The following is a 22,301-nucleotide window of genomic DNA, read 5'->3' as shown; positions in this document are numbered from 1 at the left end:
AAATTTCAGGTTCCCTTCCACTGTGGTTCCATATGCCAAAACAATTTCCCAATCACATCAAATGCAGCATCACCCTTCCCCCACCCATAACTACTGTTAAACACCTCAGGGGTGAAATTGGTTTCTGCCCGTAGCGCAAAATAGCTAACCAGCAGTCTGTTTTGCATCATATCCGATTTTCTTTACCACTCATATTAATTTCCATTATTTTGGACATTATGTACCGAGAAAACAAATGGCAGAAACAGAATTTACAATGAAAAGATTGACATGAAGGGAACTCGTGCAGACGTAAGATTTTTTTATGTATAATATGTAAATAAATAAATAGACATACTAGCCAACTCCCATGGCATTATACATTGGGAATCAAGTTTGAGAAGGGTTACAGGGAGGGTGCCCAGCTTTATCTACAGTGGGGCTTCCAGAGCTGACTGCTAACCTATTGAGTCTCAAACTGCTTTTGTTTCACTCATCCATACCCATCATATAGTCTGAGTTTGTTCATGAAAATGAGATCAGTGTATCTACTGAGATCAAGCTTTTGGTCACCCGTCCTAATTTCTCCTTATGTGGCTCTGTGTCAAAATTTTTGTCGTTATAACACTCTTATGAAGTGCCTTGGGCATTTTACTATGTTATTTATATAAATACAAGCTGCTTTTGTTGGTTGAAAGAATCAAGTTGTGAGACCACATGACACCCAATGAACTGCCATTAACAACAGTGCAAAATACTATGGGTGAGAAATTCAACTTAGTTTTAACTGTTTCATTGAGTGAAACATTAAGGAATTTTGGGTCGTGATCTCCTGCACCTGATCTCCCCAGGAAGTGCACCGGCTGCAAATTGGAAGCCGGCAACTTCTGGTGTGCAGGGCTACCACCTGAACCAAGCATTAGGTGCTTTGCATATGCAAATAGATGTCCTAATGCCAGTTGTAGGACCCCGACGCAAATGGGGTTGCGCCACACACTCAACCCAGTTGTTCTGGGTCTTCGGCGACCTAACCAGCAGTCCTCAAAGGGACTGCTGAAAACCACTCCAAAAAAGGTGAGGGAAACGCTTAATATTTTAATTTCTGGGAAGCCAATTGGAGCAGGTATGCTGCTCCCCCCGTGGGCAGACTTAGTACTGGTGCTGGTCGTACTGGGTCAGGCCCTGACCAACAAGTTGCAATGGGACTCCCAATTCGAAACCACATGAGGTCCGGGGTCCAATTTCTTTGGGCACACACTTGAATCACACGACTAATTCTGTGCCCGAAACTGTCGCAAGTTGAATTTCTCACTCCAAGAGTGAGGAAGGGATGGAATCAGAACTGGCAATAACATTCTATTTAAACTAATTAAAAAAAAAAGAAAGATTCCCTGACTATATGAAATCAGTCTTTTAAATTGGCTGAAAAGACTAGAGCCGTACTTTAAATAACAAGTACTCGTCCTAGATTTCCCTTCCCTTTAAGTTTCTATTTGCCACTATTTCCACAATAATGAAGCATGATGATAGGTTGTACATTACTTCAACAGTGTATGATTCTGCATTACAATGCAGAATAGAATACATTTTTGTCTCAAATCACATGAAGTCACTGTGTATTGCTATTAAAAGCAATAAATTAGTGCCTAATACTGCTCCAAATGTCACCATATTATAGCGATAAAAATTCTGCAGGAGTATTTCTAATCTTCTGCCATAAATTTGATGGGAGATCAGCAGGATCCCCAGAGAAATGGCATAAACGGCTGAAAACGCCCATTACCCTGAACAGCCACTTGTCCGCAAGAACCCAGGAGAACATCCACAGAATTTCCAGGCTCTCCTAACAGTTTAACATCAATGTCATTGATAGAAATTGTAATAACTCCATAGTCTGAGTTTTTTAAATATACCTGCTTCAAACTTCAGTGCGAAATCTTTGTAGTTAGAAAGGTCAAATTCAAGTTTGATGTATGATTCAGTTAGATTCAGTAAAGTGAATGGAATCATGCAAGTAGAACCGCAGTAAACACCGTAGAACATAAAATATTTCTGCAGATAAAGAAAATAGTTACATTAAAATACAGTTAATTAAATAACATAAATCATAAAAAAATAATTGAAACAGCCCTAGTCAATCAAAGTTATTTGATAGCATCACCTTTTTCTTATACTTAAACATTTAAGGAATGTAGCAGCATTTTGGCATGAAAATGAAAACTAGAAAGTAATACAAAACTTCCTAGACAAAAGCAGTATCAAATCTTTGTCCAACATCAAGGGAGAACACTTCCAATGGGTCAATGCATATTATGCCAAGATAAGATTTCCTCATATTTTCATTGCCATATTTATCTTTATAAAACCCTATAGGGGGAGAAATTCGTGTGTTTAGCGTCACGTTAGTGCCACGAAATGGCGCTAAAACAACGTTTAGTGCTCTACCGCTAGCTGATAGCGGTTCCAGCAGAGCACGCCATATCCGTCTTGCCGGTAGCGCTGCCGCTAAACTCAATGTCGCTACTAAACGCGATCGCCGGATACATCGCAATCACGGAAATCATGACGTCAGTGAGTGTGCAATGCACAATTGACGCCCGATTTCCCAACTTCGTTTTTGCCATTGACTTTATTGGCTGGAGAAAGCAAAGTCAGGCTGAGCTGATGTGCAGCAGCAGCGACGCTATTTAAACGGATCATCACCAATCACTCGCACCTGACAGGATTTTGAAGTTTGAGTGGCTGTGTGCGACATTCTGCAACTGCAAGAGTTTTCGTTAGTTATTTCAAGGTTATTTGATATCAGGGGGCTGTTCTGGCAAGTAAAAGACCGTCCTCATTATTATTGAGATGCTTCATAAGAACATAACAAATAGGAGCAGGAGTAGGCCATTTGGCCCCTTGAGCCTGCTCCGCCATTCAATAAGACCATGGTTGATCTGACCATGGGCTTAGCTCCACTTCTCTGCCCGCTCCCCATAACCCTTTACTCCCTGATTGCTCAAAGATTTGTTTATCTCCGCTTTAAATATATTCAATAACCCAGCCTTCACAGCTCTTTGGGGCAGAAAATTACACAGATTCACAACCCTCTGAGATAAGATATTCCTCCTCATCTCAGTTTTAAATGGGCGACCCATTATTCTAAAATTATGCCCCCTAGTTCTAAATTCCCCCATGAGTGGAAACATCCTCTCTGCATCTACCTTGTCGAGCCCCCTCATTAGCTTATATGTTTTAATAAGAACACCTCTCATTCTTATATGTTTTAATAAGATCACCTCTCATTCTTCTGAATGCCAATGAGTACAGGCCCAACCTGCTGAACCTTTCTTCATAAGTCAACCCCTTCATTTCAGGAATCAACCTAGTGAACCTCTCTGAACTGCCTCCAATGCAAGTATATCCCTCCTTAAATAAGGAGACCAAAACTGTACGCAGTACTCTAGGTGTGGTCTCCCCAATACCCTGCACAGTTGTAGTAGGACTTCTCTGTTTTTATACTCCATCCCCTTGCAAAAAAGCCCAACATTCCATTTGCCTTCCTGATTACTTGCTGTACCTGCATACTAACCTTTTGTGTTTCATGCACAAGGAACCCCAGGTCCCTCTGTACTGCAGCAATTTGTAATTCTTCTCCATTTAAATAATAATTTGCTTTTTTATTTTTTCTTCCAAGGTGGATAACCTCACACTTTCCCACATTATATTCCAGCTGCCAAATTTTTGCCCACTCACCTAGCCTTTCCAGATTTTTTGTGTCCTCCTCACATCTTGCTTTCCCACCCATCTTTGTATCATCAACAAACTTGGCTACATTACACTCGGTCACCTCATCCAAATCAATAATATAGATTGCAAATAGTTGAGGCCCCTGTGGCACCCCACTAGTTACTGTTTGCCAACCAGAAAATGACCCATTTATCCTGACTCTCTGTTTTCTGTTAGTTAGCCAATCCTCTATCCATGCTAATATATTACCCCCAACCCCATGAACTTTTATCTTGTGCAGTAACTTTTTATGTGGCACCTTATCGAATGCCTTCAGGAAATCCAAATACACCACATCTACTGGGTCCCCCTTATCCACCCTGCTCGTTACAACTACAACAATTGCTAAAAGTCATGGGGACTGTACTGGCAGTCGAGTTCACCCTCCAGGGTCTACAGCAGAAGGAGCAGAGACAGCAAGAAAGATGGGAACATGTGTTCAGAAGGAGGAGGAGGAGGGCCATCAGGGTTTTCAATAGGAGACCATACCCTCCGAGGGTCTTCCAAAATCACTTCTCCTATTTTCAATTAAGCAAGGAGCAGTGCATTAGGAGGCTACGCTTCCCCAAAGAGGTGGTCACAGAACACTGTCACCTCATGCACCCAGACCTTCAGCCTCAGACTAAAACGAACACAGCTCTCGCAGTGGCAGTCAAGGTCACCGTGACCCTTAATTTCTTCACCAGCGATCCCTCCAGTCTGAAGCAGGAGACATAGCTAACACCTCACAGTTTGTCGTCCATCGCTGCACAAAGGCTCTCTACACTAACAGAAGGGACTACATTGGCTTCTCGATTGACAGAGAGAAATAGGATGAGCGTGGATGTGGCTTTGCCAGGATAGCGAGTTTCCCCAAAGTACATGGCGGCATCGGCTACACCCTCATAGCTTTGCGGGCACCGCATCACAATCCTGAGATCTTCCATAACCACAAAGGCTACCACTCACTCAATATGCAGTTGGTTTGCGACCACATACAGTGAATCCTCAATGTCAATGCCCACTATCCTGGCAGCAGCCACGATGGCTTTACCCTGCAAGCCAATAAATCCCCTGGACCTGATGGCCTACATCCTAGGGTTTTGAAAGAGGTGGCCATAGAGATAGGATGCATTGGTTGTCATCTTCCAAAATTCCATAGATTCGAGAATGGTTCCCGCAGATTGGAAGGTAGCTAATGTAACCCCGCTATTTAAGAAGAGGGAGAGAGAAAACAGGGAACTACAGACCAGTTAGCCTGACATCAGTAGTAGAAAAATTGCTAGAATCTATTATTAAGGATATGGCAACAGGGCACTTGAAAAAGAATAATAGGATTGGGCAGTCAACACGCATTTATGAAAGAGAAGTCATGTTTGACAAATCTGTTGGAGTTTTTTGAGGTTGTAACTAGCAGAGTAGACATGGGGGAACCACCTTGTCAAGCCCCCTCATAATCTTATATGTTTCGATAAGATCACCTCTCATTCTTCTGAATTCCAATGCGTAGAGGCCCAACCTACTCAACCTTTCCTCATAAGTCAACCCCCGGAATCAACCTAGTGAACCTTCTCTGAACTGCCTCCAAAGCAAGTATATCCTTTTGTAAATATGGAAACCAAAACTGCACGCAGTATTCCAGGTGTGGCCTCACCAATACCCTGTATAGCTGTAACAAGACTTCCCTGCTTTTATACTCCATCCCCTTTGCAATAAAGGCCAAGATTCCATTGGCCTTCCTGATCACTTGCTGTACCTGCATACTATCCTTTCATGTTTCATGCACAAGTACCCCCAAGTCCTGCTGTACTGCAGCACTTTGCAATCTTTCTCCATTAAATAATAACTTGCTCTTTGATTTTTTTCTGCCAAAGTGCATGACCTCACACTTTCCAACATTATACTTCATCTGCCAAATTTTTGCCCACTTACTTAACCTGTCTATGTCCTTTTGCAGATTTTTTGTGTCCTCCTCACACACTGCTTTTCCTCCCATCTTACCGAAGGAAGGATATTCTTCCCATTGAGAGTAGCAACGAAGGTTCACCAGACTGATTCCTGGGATGGAGGGATTGTCCTATGAAGAGAGATTGAGTAGACTAGGCCTATATTCTCTAGAGTTTAGAAGAATGAGAAGTGATCTCATTGAAACATACAAAATTCTTACAGGGCTTGATCGGGTAGATACAGGGAGGATGTTTCCTCTGGCTGAGGAGTCTAGAACCAGGGGTCACAGTCTCAGAATAAGGGGTCGGCCATTTAGGACTGAGATGAGCAGAAACTTCTTCACTCAGAGGCTGGTGAATCTCTGGAATTCTCTACCCCAGAGGGCTGTGGAGGCTCAGTCTTTAAGTATATTCAAGACATAGATCGATAGATTTTTGGATATTAAGAAAATCAAGGGATACGGGGATAGTGCAGGAAAGTGGAGTTGAGGTAGATAATCAGCCATGATCTCATTGAATGGCGGAGCAGGCTCTAAGAGCCGAATTACCTACTCCTCCTCCTAATTCTTATGTTCTTATGTTCTTATCCTGCATCAGACCGGTGCGCCAGCTCTCTTCCAGCCACCACATCAAGCTCGCTGCTGGCTGGTTGGAGACAAAGGCTATCCGCTTTTCACCTGCCTCATGACCCTCCTCCACAACCCCAACACTCCTGCCCAGCACTCATATTGAGAGCCATGCTGTCACCAGGAACATCATTGAGCAGGCCATCAAAGTGCTCAAGCAATGGTTCCGCTGCCTTGACTGACCAGTCGGGATGTGTTCTCCAGTACTCGGCTAAGCAGGTGTCCCCTTTCATTGTCATCTGCTGCATGCTGCACAATCTGGCCATCATGAGAGCGCAGCCATTGCCACCAGGCATAGCTCCACCACCTCAGGAGGAGGAGGAGGAGGTTGAGGTCGAGAAGGAAGATGAGGATAAGGAGGAGGAGGAACAGGAGCAACGGAGGAGGCAGGCACGCAATCGTACTTCTGCAAGGGAGGTCCACGACCGCCTCATCATATTTTGGTTCCAATGAATTCCAGGCCACTTCCCGATTGCTATGCAAAACCCCAGAAATTTCTCATTCCATATTGCAGCCCCAAAACTGAAATGAAAAACACCAAATATGCAACATTCCAATTAAAATTTTATTCGAATACATTAGCCACATATATAAACAATAATTACATTTACTATTCACCCTTGTGCAAAACCTTATATCCCCTCTTAACACTGCCTTTACCTATTCTACTGCTCCTCCGTAGTGTGTCCCCTGTGACTGCTGCAGGACTGGTGGAAGGCTGCTGAGTGTCAGGGCCAGAGACTACAGATGGCCTCGCAGGACGCTCTCGACCAACTCTGGGCCTGGAATGCCCGGCTGTAGACTGCACCACCTCAGGCTGGGTGGCAGCAGGCTGGGCTGGCTAGATGACAGGCAGCGACAAGTGCAATGGCGAAGTTGCAGTGGTGGGATCAGGAATGCTGCCATCCTGAGAGAGGACAGCAGGTCCCTGCTCCACTGACCCAATGCCACTCCCCAGGGACAGCACCTCAACATTCCTACCAATCTGCTGAAGCACAGATTGGTGGGCTGCTGCGACACCATGAGATCCCCAGTCGACTGTGGTGGACTCAGCGATGATGGCAGCAGTCAGAGCTTGTGTGGCAGCCAGCTGAGACTGCATGAGAGCAGAGTAAGCTTCAATGCCACTAACTATTGTCTGCATTACAGCACTATGACGTTGCATTGCTTCCGCCTGTGCAGCAATGTCTCTGGGAGTCCACCATCGTCTGCAGATTGGAAATGATGAGCTCCATCGTGTGCACAGAGCTCTGTGCAATGTTGGAGTTGGACTCCTCCACGCTCCTTACCATTGCTGAGAGGTTCTCGGGCATCCTTGCCATTGCATCTATCATCTCGTAGTGCATGGCCAGCACCCTTGTTGTGAACGTCTCCCCATCGAGGTCCTCATCTGAGTCCTGTGCAGCAAACTTGCATGCAAACTCGCCCCCCCGGGGAGCTGGCTCCTCAGCTACCCTTTCCCCTTGGCCTTACTGCAGACCGCTCATCCCCAATGCATCACCCATTGCAGATCCCTCTACTAAGCTTGCCTCAAATGATCGTGTAGCGCCAGTCTCTGAGGTGGTGCCTGCTGGTGAGAGATGCAGTGATGCGGTTTTTGGGTCCTCCTCCTCTTCTCCTTCGTCACTCTCATTGCGGGGGGGGCTCAGAGACAGGCTGGTCACCTGGTTACTGATTATCTGTGTCATGTATGTAACCATCATGCAACGGTAATCTTCATGTAACTGTAACCTTCATGCAACTCCTGTACACTGTACTTATATTCTAGAAATGCACACCCTGACCACAGGGGGTGAACTTGTGGGAGACATTCCTTACCTGGGTTTCCAGGTATAAAAGAGGAGGTCCCACCCAGGATCAGCACTCCTTGGTCCTGGGAATAAAGGCTAAGGTCACGTAGTGACTGTGTCTGCAGTACATGCCTCATGTGAATTTGTAGTAAGGTGCAGGGACACCACAATCTGAAAGTATAAATGGCACAAGACTCATGTTAAGGTGAGGGGAGGTGGGCAGGAATGGAGCAAGGAATGCAGACAATATCAGGAACTGGAAAGTGATAAAGCCTTCTGGTATGAGGGGGAAGTGGGATGAGAAAAGGAGAGGGGATGAAGGTACCATTGCCCCCAATGGGGTCGATGGCGCCAACGGCCATGGTGCACACCAGCTGCTGCCCAATGAGTCACAGCACACGCTCCTCCAGGTCTGAGAGCTGCTGGAGCTGAGGTTCACCCCCGCCTGTCCTCTGCTGCTCCCTCCTATTGTGGGCCATCTTGGCCTGCAAAAGAAACAAATGTGTGTAAGTCTAGCTATATTTCTGGGAGATTTGCCTGCCGTCATTGAATAGCTGTGAATTTAGGCAAGGCATGAGATGAGAATGTGAGTTTGAGTAGGTGCAGATGCTTGGTGAGAGAGTGGTGATGAGTGGTGCTTTGCACAGTGTGCACAGACAGAGGTTCAGATGTTGCTTTGTAGGACCTGTTGAAGAATCTTCTCACTTTGACTACCCAACCGAGGTCGTTAAATTTTTTACATCACTGTGTTAGGCTGCATTGCGTGACACTACTGGCCGAGACCTCCTCTGCCACTTGTCTCCACATTGCCCTGAAAACCTGGGGCAATGGCCTCCTTCTACTGGCCGGGAGCAGCGCTTTCTTCCTTTGCACCACTGCAGCCACCAATGCCTCCAATGCGACGTCAGAGAACCGACAAGCTCTCCCCCTTGGATTTGGATTGGGAGCAGCCATAGCCATGGAGTGTTCCACTTGTTTGCAGGTCGGCGTCAGTTCCAGGAATGATGAAAATGATGCAAATAAAAATGAGCCTCCCATTTAAGAACTGGAATGAGCCAGTGTGATGGATTGAAGGTTGATTGCGAAATGCAATGTCACCTGAAATTCCAGTGCTCTGGTGGTAGCGCCCCTGTCGCGCCCCACTGAGGTCATGAGCATTTGATTTAGTGCCCCCCTTCCTTCCTGGGGCGCTAAAGCTCAATTTAGAAGTTCATAATCCTTAGCGTCTGGCGTTAAATTTTCAAAATTTAAAAAATTAACATCGCAAACGAGGCACTACCAAATTTCTCCCCCTTAGAATTTAAATGAACATAAAAATTATTTTTTTCAATCATTTAAACAATTAAAAACTTATTTTTAGCCCCTTTAAAACACTTATATTTATTTTTCATAAAATTACATTTTTGTTTTAAATATTTAATTTAATGGCATTTTAATTAATTTTAAATATGTTTTTTTTTCATTTATTTAATGTGTACGTGTACTTTTTTGGGTATCCCCATTCATAGAAACATAAACATAGAAAATAGGTGCAGGAGTAGGCCATTCGGCCCTTCGAGCCTGCACCGCCATTTAATGAGTTCATGGCTGAACATGCAACTTCAGTACCCCATTCCTGCTTTCTCACCATACCCCTTGATCCCCCTAGTAGTAAGGACTTCATCGAACTCCTTTTTGAATCCCCATAAGCATGAATGGGGATTTCCTTCTTTCATTTGTTGGGCCGGCCCACGTGATCCCAGGGGCACTTGCGAACCACATGCGTCCCGCGGGTACCCGAGAGGCCCAGGACCATGAGGCTCCGTAACTCCTGGACCACCAGGTACGCAGGCATTGTATTTGCGGATCAGAGGCATTTCCCCGCCTCCGACTGCAAATTCAGGGCCATTGTCTTTAACGTAATAAAACATCCCAAGGTGCTTCACAGGACCATTACCAAACAAAAGTTTACACGGAGCCACATAAGGAGATATTGACCCGGAACTTGCGGTCAGCGGCGAAGCAAATGTGTTCTCCGCTGGTCCCGAAGTAAGCTTCGCATAAAGATCTCACAATCTCTGTGTCAAGAAGTTCGGATTTTCTGACGCAGAATTCAAATCAACGAAGTATCGTAAGAACCCACAGTGCAAGCTGCTGTGACATCAACAAGCTGTCCAAGCAACCAATCAAAACACAGAATTCTCACAAACAGCGAACCATGAAGTGAGTAAGGTCTTAAAATTCTAACTTTTTAAAAAATGTCACAGTGAGCAAAGCAAAGATTGGGGCTCTCACGTGGGGAAAAGGCAAACCTGAAATAAAGTTGAACAAACTTAAAGGGGAAGAAATTTGTATCGTTTGCGCCTCCAGTTAGTGGAATGATGCGCAAAAGATTTCTCGTCAGGGATGCGTGGCCGCTACCGCCTCCCGCGAAATTCCACAGGAGTTAGCGGAGGTGCAAACCGGCAGCGTCCCTCTCCCGCCAGGAGCGCCCCAGGCTGCTGCGCCGGCGATGATGATATTATCGCTGTGCGCAGCGGCCGTTTCCACCACGGAGAGGAAATTGGGTAACGTTCCGTGAGGCCGCCACGTGTGATGTTCGTGCCCGCCTCACAGGTCGCGAACTGGGCTGTACTCAGCTCGCGGGGCAAAAATTAAAGGAGAGGTGCGGCTGCCATTTTTTTTTCAATGGCCGACTTACCAGTCGCAGCCTTGCGTTGACAATTTTGCAGAGTTTGTGCCGCCATGACACCCCACTCACCGGTGGAGAAGTGGTGGCCCCTCACCCCATTGCAGAGCTCTCAGCGTGCCCTCACCTTTAACAAAAGGGGAGGGCCCTGTGTTGCCGCTGCATTGGATGATTCCTGCGTTTGGTGCCCTGGTCCCGCTCCTGAGAGGAAGTGGGGCACCCAACATTGCGCTGCACTTCCTCTCATGGGTGGTAACCCCCATTTTGCGGCCGGGACGGGACTTACGCGCCGGGCGTAGGAAGTCCTGCCTCGCCTCGGTTATCGCCTCCAAACGCGTTGTTACCAAATTTCAGCCCCAAAGTTTCTTAAAAATGTCAATTTTATTGAAATAGATAAATTTGACACTGCCCAAAATTAAAATTAGTTTTTCGAGGCTATAACCTTTGTTCAGCAGTCAATACGCTGTTAAAGCCCCAGTTACACCTAATTAATTCAGGTTTAATTTTTAATGAGATATTTAACAGTGTAATTACTGCGGAAGAGCCAAAGTTTTCAGCAGTTTCAATGATTTGAGAGACTTGACTGATTGCCAACTCTGTGTGGTGGGGTGGGGGGGGATAGGTGCACAGCACAGCCTGTGGAGGAACAGTAAATGAAAACCGTAATTTAAGGATTTTCGGATAGACTGTGCATGTGCTAAATCCTGCAGTTGAGGTCAGTTTCTAAGGCGAAATGACAGAGGATGCTGCCAGTTTGCCATCAAGAGGACCGCAAATTCTGGGCCATTAGGACAGGTGCCTAAAAGCTTGGTCAAAGAGGTAAGTTTTAACGTAGGTTTAAGGAGTTAAAGGAGGAGAGAGAGGTAGAGAAATGGAGTGGCTTAGAGACCTAGACAGCTGAAGGTATTGCCGCCAATGATGGAGCAATTAAAATCTGTGATGCGCAAGAGGCCAGAATTGGAGGAATACAGAGAAGTTGGAGGGGAGAGGCCATTCAGGGATTTGAAAACAAGGATGAGAATTTTAAAACTGAGATGTTGCCATACCAGGAACCAATTTAGATAAGCGAGCACTGGGTAAACAGGACTTGAAGCGAGTTAGGACTCGGGCAGCAGAGTTTTGGATGAGTTTTTTTACCATGTGTAGTAGCATCACAGCTGAATCTGATCCTGTCTTCACTCAATGATTAAATACAGAGAAGGTAATTTTCAACTGTCAGGCACCCTTTTCTCATCTGAAAGTAGGTGGCCGGCACTTGAAAATTGATGGCGGGGGGGTGCGGGTGGCGGGAAAGCTGCATCTCGGACACCCCATTGAATCCCAAGGCCTGCCTGATGCATTTTTCAGGCATAGCTGTAAATGAGCAAACATTCTGCCCACCTGAAACAGGTGTAAGGCTGCTTAAATATGCAAGTTTGGGTGTTACAGCAGTTGCAGGACCTCAATTGCAAAGTACATGTACAAATGGATGGAGCTTGCACTGTACCAGGCATTGAGCAGTCTAACCAGTGGTCCTTAAAGGGACTGTTGGAAGCCACTCAAAAAAGGGCCCAGTAATTTTTTATTGTAGTGGACTCGCTGAGCGAGACCATGAAATCAAAAATATTTAAAATTCAAAATACAGGAATACCAATTAAATACTAACCACATCAATTTCAGCCATTGGTCGTATCACTGATCCCCCAACCCGTAGTTTCACTGGGTTTGTATTACGAATGTCTACCTGAGAAAATATCATAAATATTTACTAGAAAATGCTGAATCATAGCATCTTGTATGTTATTTCCATCATAGCAGAAAGATGTTTATTATTAAGTAATTTTGCTAAAAATCTATATGTTTTTGATTTACCTTTATTCTGATATCAAATTTGAACACTGTAGTCGGGTGGAAGAAAATTGTGAAACACACATGACCCCCAACAGGTATTGTGCCGTGAGCAGGAGTTATAGTCATTCCAGGGACAGGATTCACATTGTTGACCTTTTAGGGGAAAGAAGATATTGCAAATGTAGACCAAGTAATACATTAGTCAATGAAAATAGGAACATGATTTGAACTTTTTGCTAAGAAGTAAAGCAGGACAAAAAAAATTACATGGATGATACCAGAACTGAAACGTTATAACTATCAGGACAAACTGAACATGCTGTGGCTCTTTTCTCTCAAAATAAGAAGGCTTAGGGGTGACCTGACAGAGGTCTTTAACATAATGAAGGGGTTTGATAGGGTAAATGTAAAGAAAACTTGTGGGAGTAGTCCTAAACTAGGGGGCCGAAATTGCCCTCTTCTTTAAGGCCTCTAAGAGGTGGTAATGGGGCGGTAGGCCTTACCGATTCGGGGCAGGCAAATGCTGCGTAAGAACATAAGAACATAAGAATTAGGAGCAGGAGTAGGTCATTAGGCCCCTCGAGCCTGCTCCGCTATTTAATAAGATCATGACTGATCTGATCATGGAATCAGCTCCACTTCCCTGCCCACTCCCCATAACCCTTTATTCCCTTATTGCTCAAAAATCTGTCTATCTCAGCCTTAAATATATTCAATGACCCAGCCTCAACAGCTCTCTGGGGCAGAGAATTCCATAGATTTACAACCCTCTGAGAGAAGAAATTTCTCCACATCTCAGTTTTAAATGGGCGACCCCTTATTCTGAGACTAAGTCCCCTAGTTTTAGTTTCCCCTATGAGTGGAAATATCTTCTCTGCATCCACCTTGTCGAGCCCCCTCATTATCATATGTTTCGATAAGATCACCTCTCATTCTTCTGAATTCCAATGAGTATAGGCCCCGATCTTCATAAGTCAACCCCCTCATCTCCAGAATCAACCTAGTAAACCTTCTCTGAATAGCCTCCAATGCAAGTATTTCCTTCCTTAAATACGGAGACGAAAACTGTACAGTAATATAGGTGTGGCCTCACCAGTATCCTGTACAGTTGTAGCAGGACTTCTCTGCTTTTATATTCTATCTCCCTTGCAATAAAGGCTAACATTCCATTTGCCTTCCTGATTACTTGCTGTACCTGCATACGAACATTTTGTGTTTCATGCACAAGGACCCCCAGATCCCTCTGTACTGCAGCACTTTGCAATTTTTCTCCATTTAAATTATAATTTGCTTTTCTATTCTACTGCCAAACTGGATAACCTCACACTTTCCCACATTATGCTCCATCTGCCAAATTTTTGCCCACTCACTTAGCCTGTCTATATCCCTTTGCAGATTTTTTGTGGCCTCCTCACAATTTGCTTTCCCACCTATCTTTGTATCATCAGCAAACTTGGCTACATTACATTCAGTCCCCTCATCCAAATCGTTAATACAGATTGTAAATAGTTGAGGCCCCAGCACCGATCCCTGTGCACCCCATTACTTACTGTTTGCCAACCGGAAAATGACCCATTTATCCCGACTCTCTGTTTTCTGTTAGTTAGCCAATCTTCTATCCATGCTAATATATTACCCCCAACCCCATGACCTTTTATCTTGTGCAGTAACCTTTTATATGGCACCTCATCGAATGCCTTCTGGAAATCCAAATACACCACATCCACTGGTTCCCCCTTATCCACCCTGCTCGTTATATCCTTAAAGAACTCCAGCAAATTTGTCAAACATGATTTCACTTTCATAAAAGGATGCTGACTCTGCGTGATTGAATTATGCTTTTCCAAATGCCCTGCTACTGCTTCCTTAATAATGGACTCCGGCATTTTCCCACCGACAGATGTTAGGCTAACTGGTCTATAGATTCCTGCTTTCTGTCTGCCTCCTTCCTTAAATAGGGGCGTTACATTTGCAGTTTTTCACTCTGCTGGGACCTCCCCAAACTCAAGGGAATTTTGGTAGATTACAATCAATGCATCCACTATCTCTGCAGCCACTTCTTTTAAGACCCTAGGCTGTAAGCTATCAGGTCCAGGAGACTTGTCCGCCTTTAGTCCCATTATTTTAATGAGTACTACTTCATTAGTGATAGTGATTGTATTAAGTTCCTCCCCCCCCTATAGCCCCTCGATTATCCACGATTGGGATGTTTTTAGTGTCTTCTGCTGTGAAGACCAATACAAAATATTTGTTCAATGTCTCTGCCATTTCGCTGTTCCCCATTATTAATTCCCCAGTCTCATCTTCTCAGGCACCAACATTTACTTTAGCCACTCTTTTCCTTTTTATGTACCTGTAGAAACTCTTACTATCTGTTTTTATATTTTGTGCTAGTTTACTTTCATAATCTATCTTCCCTCTCTTTATTATTTTTTTGTTATTTTTTGCTGGCTTTTAAAAGTTTTCCAATCTTCTGGCCTCCCACTAGTCTTGGCCACATTGTATGCCCTTGTTTTCAATTTGATACCATCCCTTATTTCCTTAGTTAACCACGAATGGTTATCCCTTCTCTTACAGTCTTTCCTTCTCATTGGGATATATTTTTGTTGCGAGTTATGAAATATCTCCTTAAATGTCTGTCACTGCTTATCAACCGTCCTATACTTTAATCTATTTTCCCAGTCCACTTCAGCCAACTCTGCCTTCATACCTTTGTAGTCTGCTTTATTTAAGCTTAGGACACTGGTTTGAGATCCAGCTTTCTCACCCTCCAAATGAATTTGAAATTCAACTATGTTATGGTCACTCATTCCTAGTGGATCCTTTACTAGGAGATCATTTATTAATCCTGTCTCATTGCACCATACCAGATCTAAGATAGCCTGCTCCCTGGTTGGTTCTGCAAGGAAACTATCCCAGCAACACTCTATGAACTCTTTCTCAAGGCTACCCTAGCCAAGTTGCTTTGTCCAATCAATATGAAGGTTAAAATCGCCCATGATTATTGCCGTTCCTTTTTTACAAGCCTCCATTATTTCTTAATTTATGCTCCGTCCAAATATATAGCTACTGTTAGTGGGCCTATAGACTATGCCCACTGGAGACTTTTTCCCCTTATTATTCCTTATCTCCACTCAAACTAATTCAACATCTTGATCTTTTGAGCCAATATCGTTTCTTACCAATGCACTGAGCTCATCCTTTATTAACAGTGCTATCTCACCTCCTTTTCCTTTCTGTCTGTCCTTCTGAATTGTCAAATACCCCTGAATATTTAGTTTGCAGCCTTGGTCACCTTGTGACCCATGTGCATTTCCCTCAGGCCGAGGGCAGCGGGAACGGGTTTCCATCATGTCCCATGTTTCCACCCAGCTCGGCCCCTTGTCGGCCATGCGCCGATCCCTTACCGCCCGGTGACGACCCCTTTTCAGCCCCGTGGGGGAAATTGGTCATTGCCCCCGACAGCTTTGCGAGGCGGGAAGCTGCCAGTGGCTGGGCGGTGCGGCAACCCTTAAAAGTGAGGGCATACTGCTACAGCTGCCATTTTGTTTTAATTGTCGGCCCAACAATGGCGGCCACTGGTTCGGCCGGGCCACCAGTAGGCAGCCCGGTGCTCCCTCTTTGATGCTGGGCCACTGGCCCAGCCGAACCCCTCCCTGGTGGCCCAGTGGGCTCCACGGAGGCCTCACTTTGTGAAGGGAAGGGACGTTGCGAGGTGTCAGCTCGATGCGGCACGTCCGCGTCATGCTAACATCATCACTGATGTGGTTAGCACGTCGGTGATAGACACCACTCCAATACCGCCTCCAACAGTGCCCAAAAGCACCGGGAGGTGGTTTCTTGAACTAACAGCCAACTGCCGCCGGGCGCTAAATTTCCGCCTAATTTGAACCCTCCCCAATTTCCCGCTGTGGGAATTTCGTTCTCTCAGAGTCCTAAATATAAAATAGTCACTTATAAATCCAATAAGCAATTCAGGAGAAACTTCTATACTCAGAGTATGGTTAGAATACGGAATTTGCTACAAAATGGAGTAGTTGAGGCGAATAGCATTGATGCATTTAAGGGGAAGCTAGATAAATACATGAGGGAGAAAGAAATCGGGCTGATAGGGCTACATGAAGTAGGGTGAGAGAAGGCTCATGTGGAGCAGTTGGGCCAAATGGATTGTTTCTGTGCTGTAATCAGAGGTGATATGAGGAGAAATTTTCTGACGCAGCAAGTTGTGATCTGGATGGCAATGGCTGAAAAGGTGGTAAAAGCAGATGCAATAAGGAATTGGATAAATACTTGATGGGGAACAATTTTCAGGGATATGAAAGAGCAGGAGAGTGGGACTAATTGGATACTTCTTTCAATGAGCCAGCACAGATAGGATTGGCCGAATGGCCTCCTTCTACGAGTCTATGAAATATCATGTAATATTGTATTTACATTTTTAATAAATTGTTTAATTTTGTATGCATGTTTAAATGAATTTTGTTTTGAGTTGTATGTATGAGCACTTGCCTAAAATACATACATATTAAAATGGACGCATGGAATTTCACAAGCTTTGTCACAATTTATGTTTATCAACAAAAAAGCCACAGACTTTCCTCTTATTGCACTTGAGAGCAAAGGATTGTCGGGTACAATACACAGAGAAAAATTGCCAAGAAGGATTGCACACACTAAGGGAGCCCGCCAGATTTTAAATTTTTTTTTAAATCTGCCCATTGTCTTCACAGTATAAGATAACAGCTTGAAATTATTTTAACAATAATATGTACATCAACAACCCCATGCATTTTCTATACCACTATAAAAAGGAACTCGATAACCCTACAAAATTTTTACACTGCAATGAAAAAGGAACTGCTTCACTGTAAGAAACACATTAATTTTTTTCCCTTGCCTTCTGTCTCATAACTGCTGCAAAAAATAACTCATGATTGTATTTAGAATGTATACAGGCAATTTTTCTTAATGAAAACAAATCATTCTGCTAGCTTAAACTGCACTGGGACTGTAAGCTGTGTTGTTATTTTGGTGTTTGTTCTATTTGAAATATTGGGGGCTAAATTCGATAGCTCCAGAAAATGGGTGCAAGGATCACGATGTGCGATTAACCCACGCCCATTGCTTCTGATGCAGGCAACATTAAAACTTGCTAATTTAAAAGATTTTAAGAGTGCAGCCAGCGCTAATTATGCTGTTGAGTGGCTGCACGCCAAAGCCGGGGGTCAATTTTGTGACAGGCTAACACCAATTAAAGCTAGCTTGCACCACTTAAAACCAGCTTGCACACTTTAAAGGGGAGTTGCATTCTGACTGGAGCAGGTGCTGGAACTGCTTGGGGAAAGAGAGTCTGACTTGCAAGAAAAGCCACTAACGGCACAACAGGGGAGACAGCTTGCCCCAAGGTTCTCAGACACTGCACTGCAGGCCTTGGTGGAGGAGGTAGACAGGAGGAAAGTGATCCTGAATCCACAAAGGGCAGGAGGACCTCCAGCCAAAAGCTGCAAAGGCAGTGGGAGCAATAGCTGTGACGGTCAATGCCAAGAGTCAAGCCCCGAGGACCTTGGTGCAGTGCTGCAAGAAGTTCGATGCTCTCACATGAGTGGTCAAGGTCAGTGAATTCATCTTCAAATGTCATATCCCACCAACTGAACCACTAGCTTCACACACTGCTCAATGCATCAAACCCCATCACTCGCCTACCAACAATCTCTATCAAGCAGGACTCGACCTCACATTCATAGCTTTAGCTCACCCTCACACACTTACCACTGCTGTAAGCCTCACACCTACATCCCACAGCTTGCACACACTGCCAGCTATGCAACTATGACAGACACATTTCACCACACTCACAGACACACCTCCCTCTCTCTTGCAGGACAAGTTGGCGCATAGCCAAAAGCAGCAGGAGCTAACCGGTGTGGGACAGGCATGTCTGCATGACCTTATGCCGATGAAGGAGTTGGTGGTCACCATCATTGGCGTGGCCATTGCAGAGCCATGGCCAGCAGCGGGACTAAAACTATCGAAGATGACGGTATCTTCACACCTAATCCTCCTTTTCACATCCCCCCTCATCCCACAAGTACTTTGATTTAAAAGCTGCAGATGGTGTAAGCATGCACCTCTTACTTTCCCCCCTCCCTGCTTCGCAACCCTACCCTTGTGCTTTTCTGGTGAAAGAGCTATGTGTTACTGCTAGCCTGCCGTCCAGTGAACGGTTTATTTGTTTTTTTAATGTTTTAAAGTCAAAGATGAAATTTAGTTGCTGCTTTCCTGCGCATTAGAGCACAACATGGATTTTGTCTGAAGTTAATTTTGTCATTGAAACAATACAAACACACTGTCTTATGGTTAAGCATAGGTGAAATGGACCTTGGTTTATGTAAGTAGGTATTTAGAAGGTGGAAGAGGAAGAAGGCAGTGATAATGAAGAGACAGCACTGTAACTCAATTTCACATTCTCAGTCACCAACTCAGATACTGAGACTGCATGTAATTTAGAGGGTAGCTTAGACATGGGATCTGCATGTGATGAGACACCGGACACAAGTGGCCTGCAGCGAGAACAGGGAGCAAGGGTAGCGTAGGTGCCAGCTCGTGAGAGTGAATCACACACGAGTTCTCCTGCAGAGGACTCAGATGTGCACTTCAATAGGGAGGACTACAAAAGGTACAAAAGTCAACACTATCTGCTGACGCATACAGTGGCCTGCACAGAGTGAATTTAAACAGAGTGCTTCTAAACAGAGTGTTAAACTTGGGAGTTTGGAGAGAGTGGGAAATCAGAGCAGAGGGAGAAGGTGTTTCTTTTTGTCTCCAATACTTAGCATCCTTTTGTGTTACCGGTAAATATTTAATTGAATATACCTAATACTTAAACTAGATCTAGTAGCTAAAAATGAAGCTAAGTTAATTAAATAAATACATACATTTTAATTAACTAAATAAACAAAACAAGGTTATAAAGGGATGGCAGTGGAGGTGGTGTCCCACAACTGCAGCATGTAGGATTTTGTGAAGAGCATCGCGATCCCGGACGACCACGTCTGCAGTAAGTGACTGCATCTCAAGGAACTTCAGTGCAGAGTTGTTGAACTGGAGTCCAAGGTGCAGACATTGTGGGGCATCAGGGAAGGGGAGAGTTATCTGGACACTTTGATCCAGGGGGCAGTCACACCCTTTAGGTTAGGTAGTGGTACAGGTCTGGTTAGTGGTCATTGGACAGGAGGGTGTGACTACAACTCAGGCAGGTAAGGGGATCCTAGGTGCAGTGCTGGAGGAGTCTCAGCCTTTGCCCTTGCCCAACAGATCTTAGGTTCTTGCTGCCTGTGTGGATGAAAGCAAAGTCTGCAGGGTAAATGAGCAAACTGACCACGGCACCATGGTACAGGAGGCCATTCAACTAGGAATAAGATTCTGCTGAGAGAGTTTGAGGAGCTAGGGTTCAACTTAAAAAGCAGAACCTCAAAGATAATACCAAGATGGTGCATTCCGAACCCAGGCCTTCTAGACCCAAAGCTGCTTGAGGTCATCCTCCAAGGCCATCTGCAGTTTCCTCCAATGAAAGTCAGCAGCCTTCAATTGGCCTTGCTGCAGCCACTGGGTAGCACTGCGTAGAAGCATTCGGACAGGCAAAGGCACACAGAAGATAGGCACTAAGGGAATGCACAAGGGTGATTACTTGACTTTTGTATGCAATATGGCATGATTTTATTTATAAATTTTGGTTTGCAATGTTTATTTTGTGGTGGCTTTTATTTTTGCATTGTGGCCAAGCAGATGCTGTGATGGTCAGTGACAGAGGGAAGGTAAGGTGCGGGATTATTGATGAATGGGGAATTGGGATTGCGTTTACTGGTACCGCAGTCAGATGAGTCGTCACGAACAGCTCGGGCAGAAAGAAGCTGTCTGGGTTGACTCCTCCCTTCCTTTGTATCTTTAAATTTAAGTGCTAGTTTTCATTAAAGTGGTCAGTCTACCAAGTCTGGATTGCCAGTCCAATAACAGAATCACTACACTACCATATCCTCGGCTCCATCATTGGTGACAGGCTTGCAACAGTTATGGCCCTTCTTTCTGGAATTCATTTTCTAAACCTCTCCACCTAACTGCTTCTCTCCCCACCTTCAAAACCCTCTTCAAAATCTACTTGTTATCTGTCCCTTAGATTTCTTCCCCCAACATTATTTTTCTATTTCTTGTTCCATTATCCATTTTGTGGAAGTGTCTTGGTTCGTTTCACTATATTAAAGGCATTTTAGAAGTGTGCGTTGTTGCAGAATGTATCAAGTTTCAGATGTTGCTTGTAAAGAAATCCTATTGTCCTGTGTTCCCATTCCACCCCCAACCCCATTGGTGTACACTTGTGAAATCAATGTAAAAAAAATTGTAACAGTTCAAAGCTATTCTTTCTCAAACCCTGAACTAAAATACTTTTCATTTGTTTCCAGTCTTCATACAAATTTAGCTACAATTTTTTAATATATAAATAATTAAAAATAAAGGGACATAGCAACTCAAGTAAAAAGTCAGTAATTGATATACCTTAAAGTAAGCATGATTTTGTCCATAATTTTTGAGAACAGCTGTCTTCATGGTACTTAAATTCCAAGGAGCAGCTTTAAAAAGCACACGATTCTCAACAAAATGAACATTGACGTGACCAAGCTTTAAAACAAGAAAGAATTCAAAGTAATTTTGATTAGATATTGCAAGACACAAAATATGCTACAATCATAACAGGTTGATTCAGAATTACTGTAAGGTTAAACATCTACTACTGCATCTCACGTAGTGTTGCACACAGTAAGTCAGAAAATAGGAGCTGTCATAACTGTCCTTATTTATCCTTCATCCAATATCATTAAAACCACATTAACGCTAACGCTCTACCTGCTTCCATTTCTAAAGGGGGCGATGCTGGTAGCCAGAGTGATGGGAGTGAGGAGGTGCTCGGAAATGGATGGTGTTGTTGGAACACAAAAAAGGATGGGATGGAATAGGACATGGAAAAGCACAAGAGCTAGAAAATGTGCCCGGCATCAATGAGCAGCTCCCGCCCCTGTTATCTTTGTGTTGTTGTGTTATTTCTCTGTCTCTCCACTTCTACTGCTGTCTCTCCCCAACACATTTTTATTCTCTCTGTATGCTTTTCTGCTTTCTCTCTGTATTTTTCTTTTCTGCTTTTCGTTCAGGTGGAGATTAGTGGGTGGCATGGTGTGGGATTGTGAGGAAAACAGCCGCCGAAAGCTACAGGCTTCATTTTCCAGTCGGAGTTGGCCGGCATCACTGAGCAGCTCCCCTCCCATTCAATCTGCTCTTGTGCTTTCTACTATGTCCTATTCCATCCCATCCATTTTTGTGTTCCAACAACACCATCCATTTCCTAGCACCTTCTCACTCCCATCACTATGGCCACCCAGTGTAGGCCCCTTTAGAAATGGAAGCAGGCAGACGGTTGGTGTTAATGTGGTTTTAATGATGTTGGAGGAAGGATAAATACTATTAGATTACTAGCAAGACACAAAGTATGCGACAATCATAACAGGTTGATTCAGAATTACACCAGTGGGAACTCCCCTGATCTTTTTCAAATAATGCCATGAGATCTTTTACGTTCACCTGATAGGACAGACAGGACCTTGGTTTTACGTCTCATTTGAAAGACCGCACCTCCGACAACTTCTGAGTCAAAGGTGGGAATGCT

General features: G+C 44.3%; 1 protein-coding gene across 5 annotated transcripts in view; it reads right to left on the bottom strand.

The window, feature by feature from the left end:
• The window catches only part of LOC139276009 (cilia- and flagella-associated protein 47-like), a 1,107,008-nt gene that overhangs the window by 880,788 nt on the left and 203,919 nt on the right, over nt 1–22,301 (bottom strand). For all 5 annotated transcript variants that reach the window (XM_070893331.1, XM_070893333.1, XM_070893335.1 and 2 more), the window contains exons 18-21: nt 21,140–21,262; nt 12,611–12,742; nt 12,405–12,482; nt 1,893–2,031 (exon numbers count right to left, since the gene is read on the bottom strand). In XM_070893331.1, coding sequence (XP_070749432.1) covers nt 1,893–2,031; nt 12,405–12,482; nt 12,611–12,742; nt 21,140–21,262 — 472 coding nt within the window. The remainder of the gene's footprint in view (nt 1–1,892; nt 2,032–12,404; nt 12,483–12,610; nt 12,743–21,139; nt 21,263–22,301) is intronic.

This window comes from Pristiophorus japonicus, chromosome 11 (assembly GCF_044704955.1).
Source record: "Pristiophorus japonicus isolate sPriJap1 chromosome 11, sPriJap1.hap1, whole genome shotgun sequence".
Lineage (NCBI taxonomy): Eukaryota > Metazoa > Chordata > Chondrichthyes > Pristiophoridae > Pristiophorus > Pristiophorus japonicus.
Note: the sequence above shows the minus strand (reverse complement) of the source record. Positions and strands in the feature narration are given on the sequence as shown.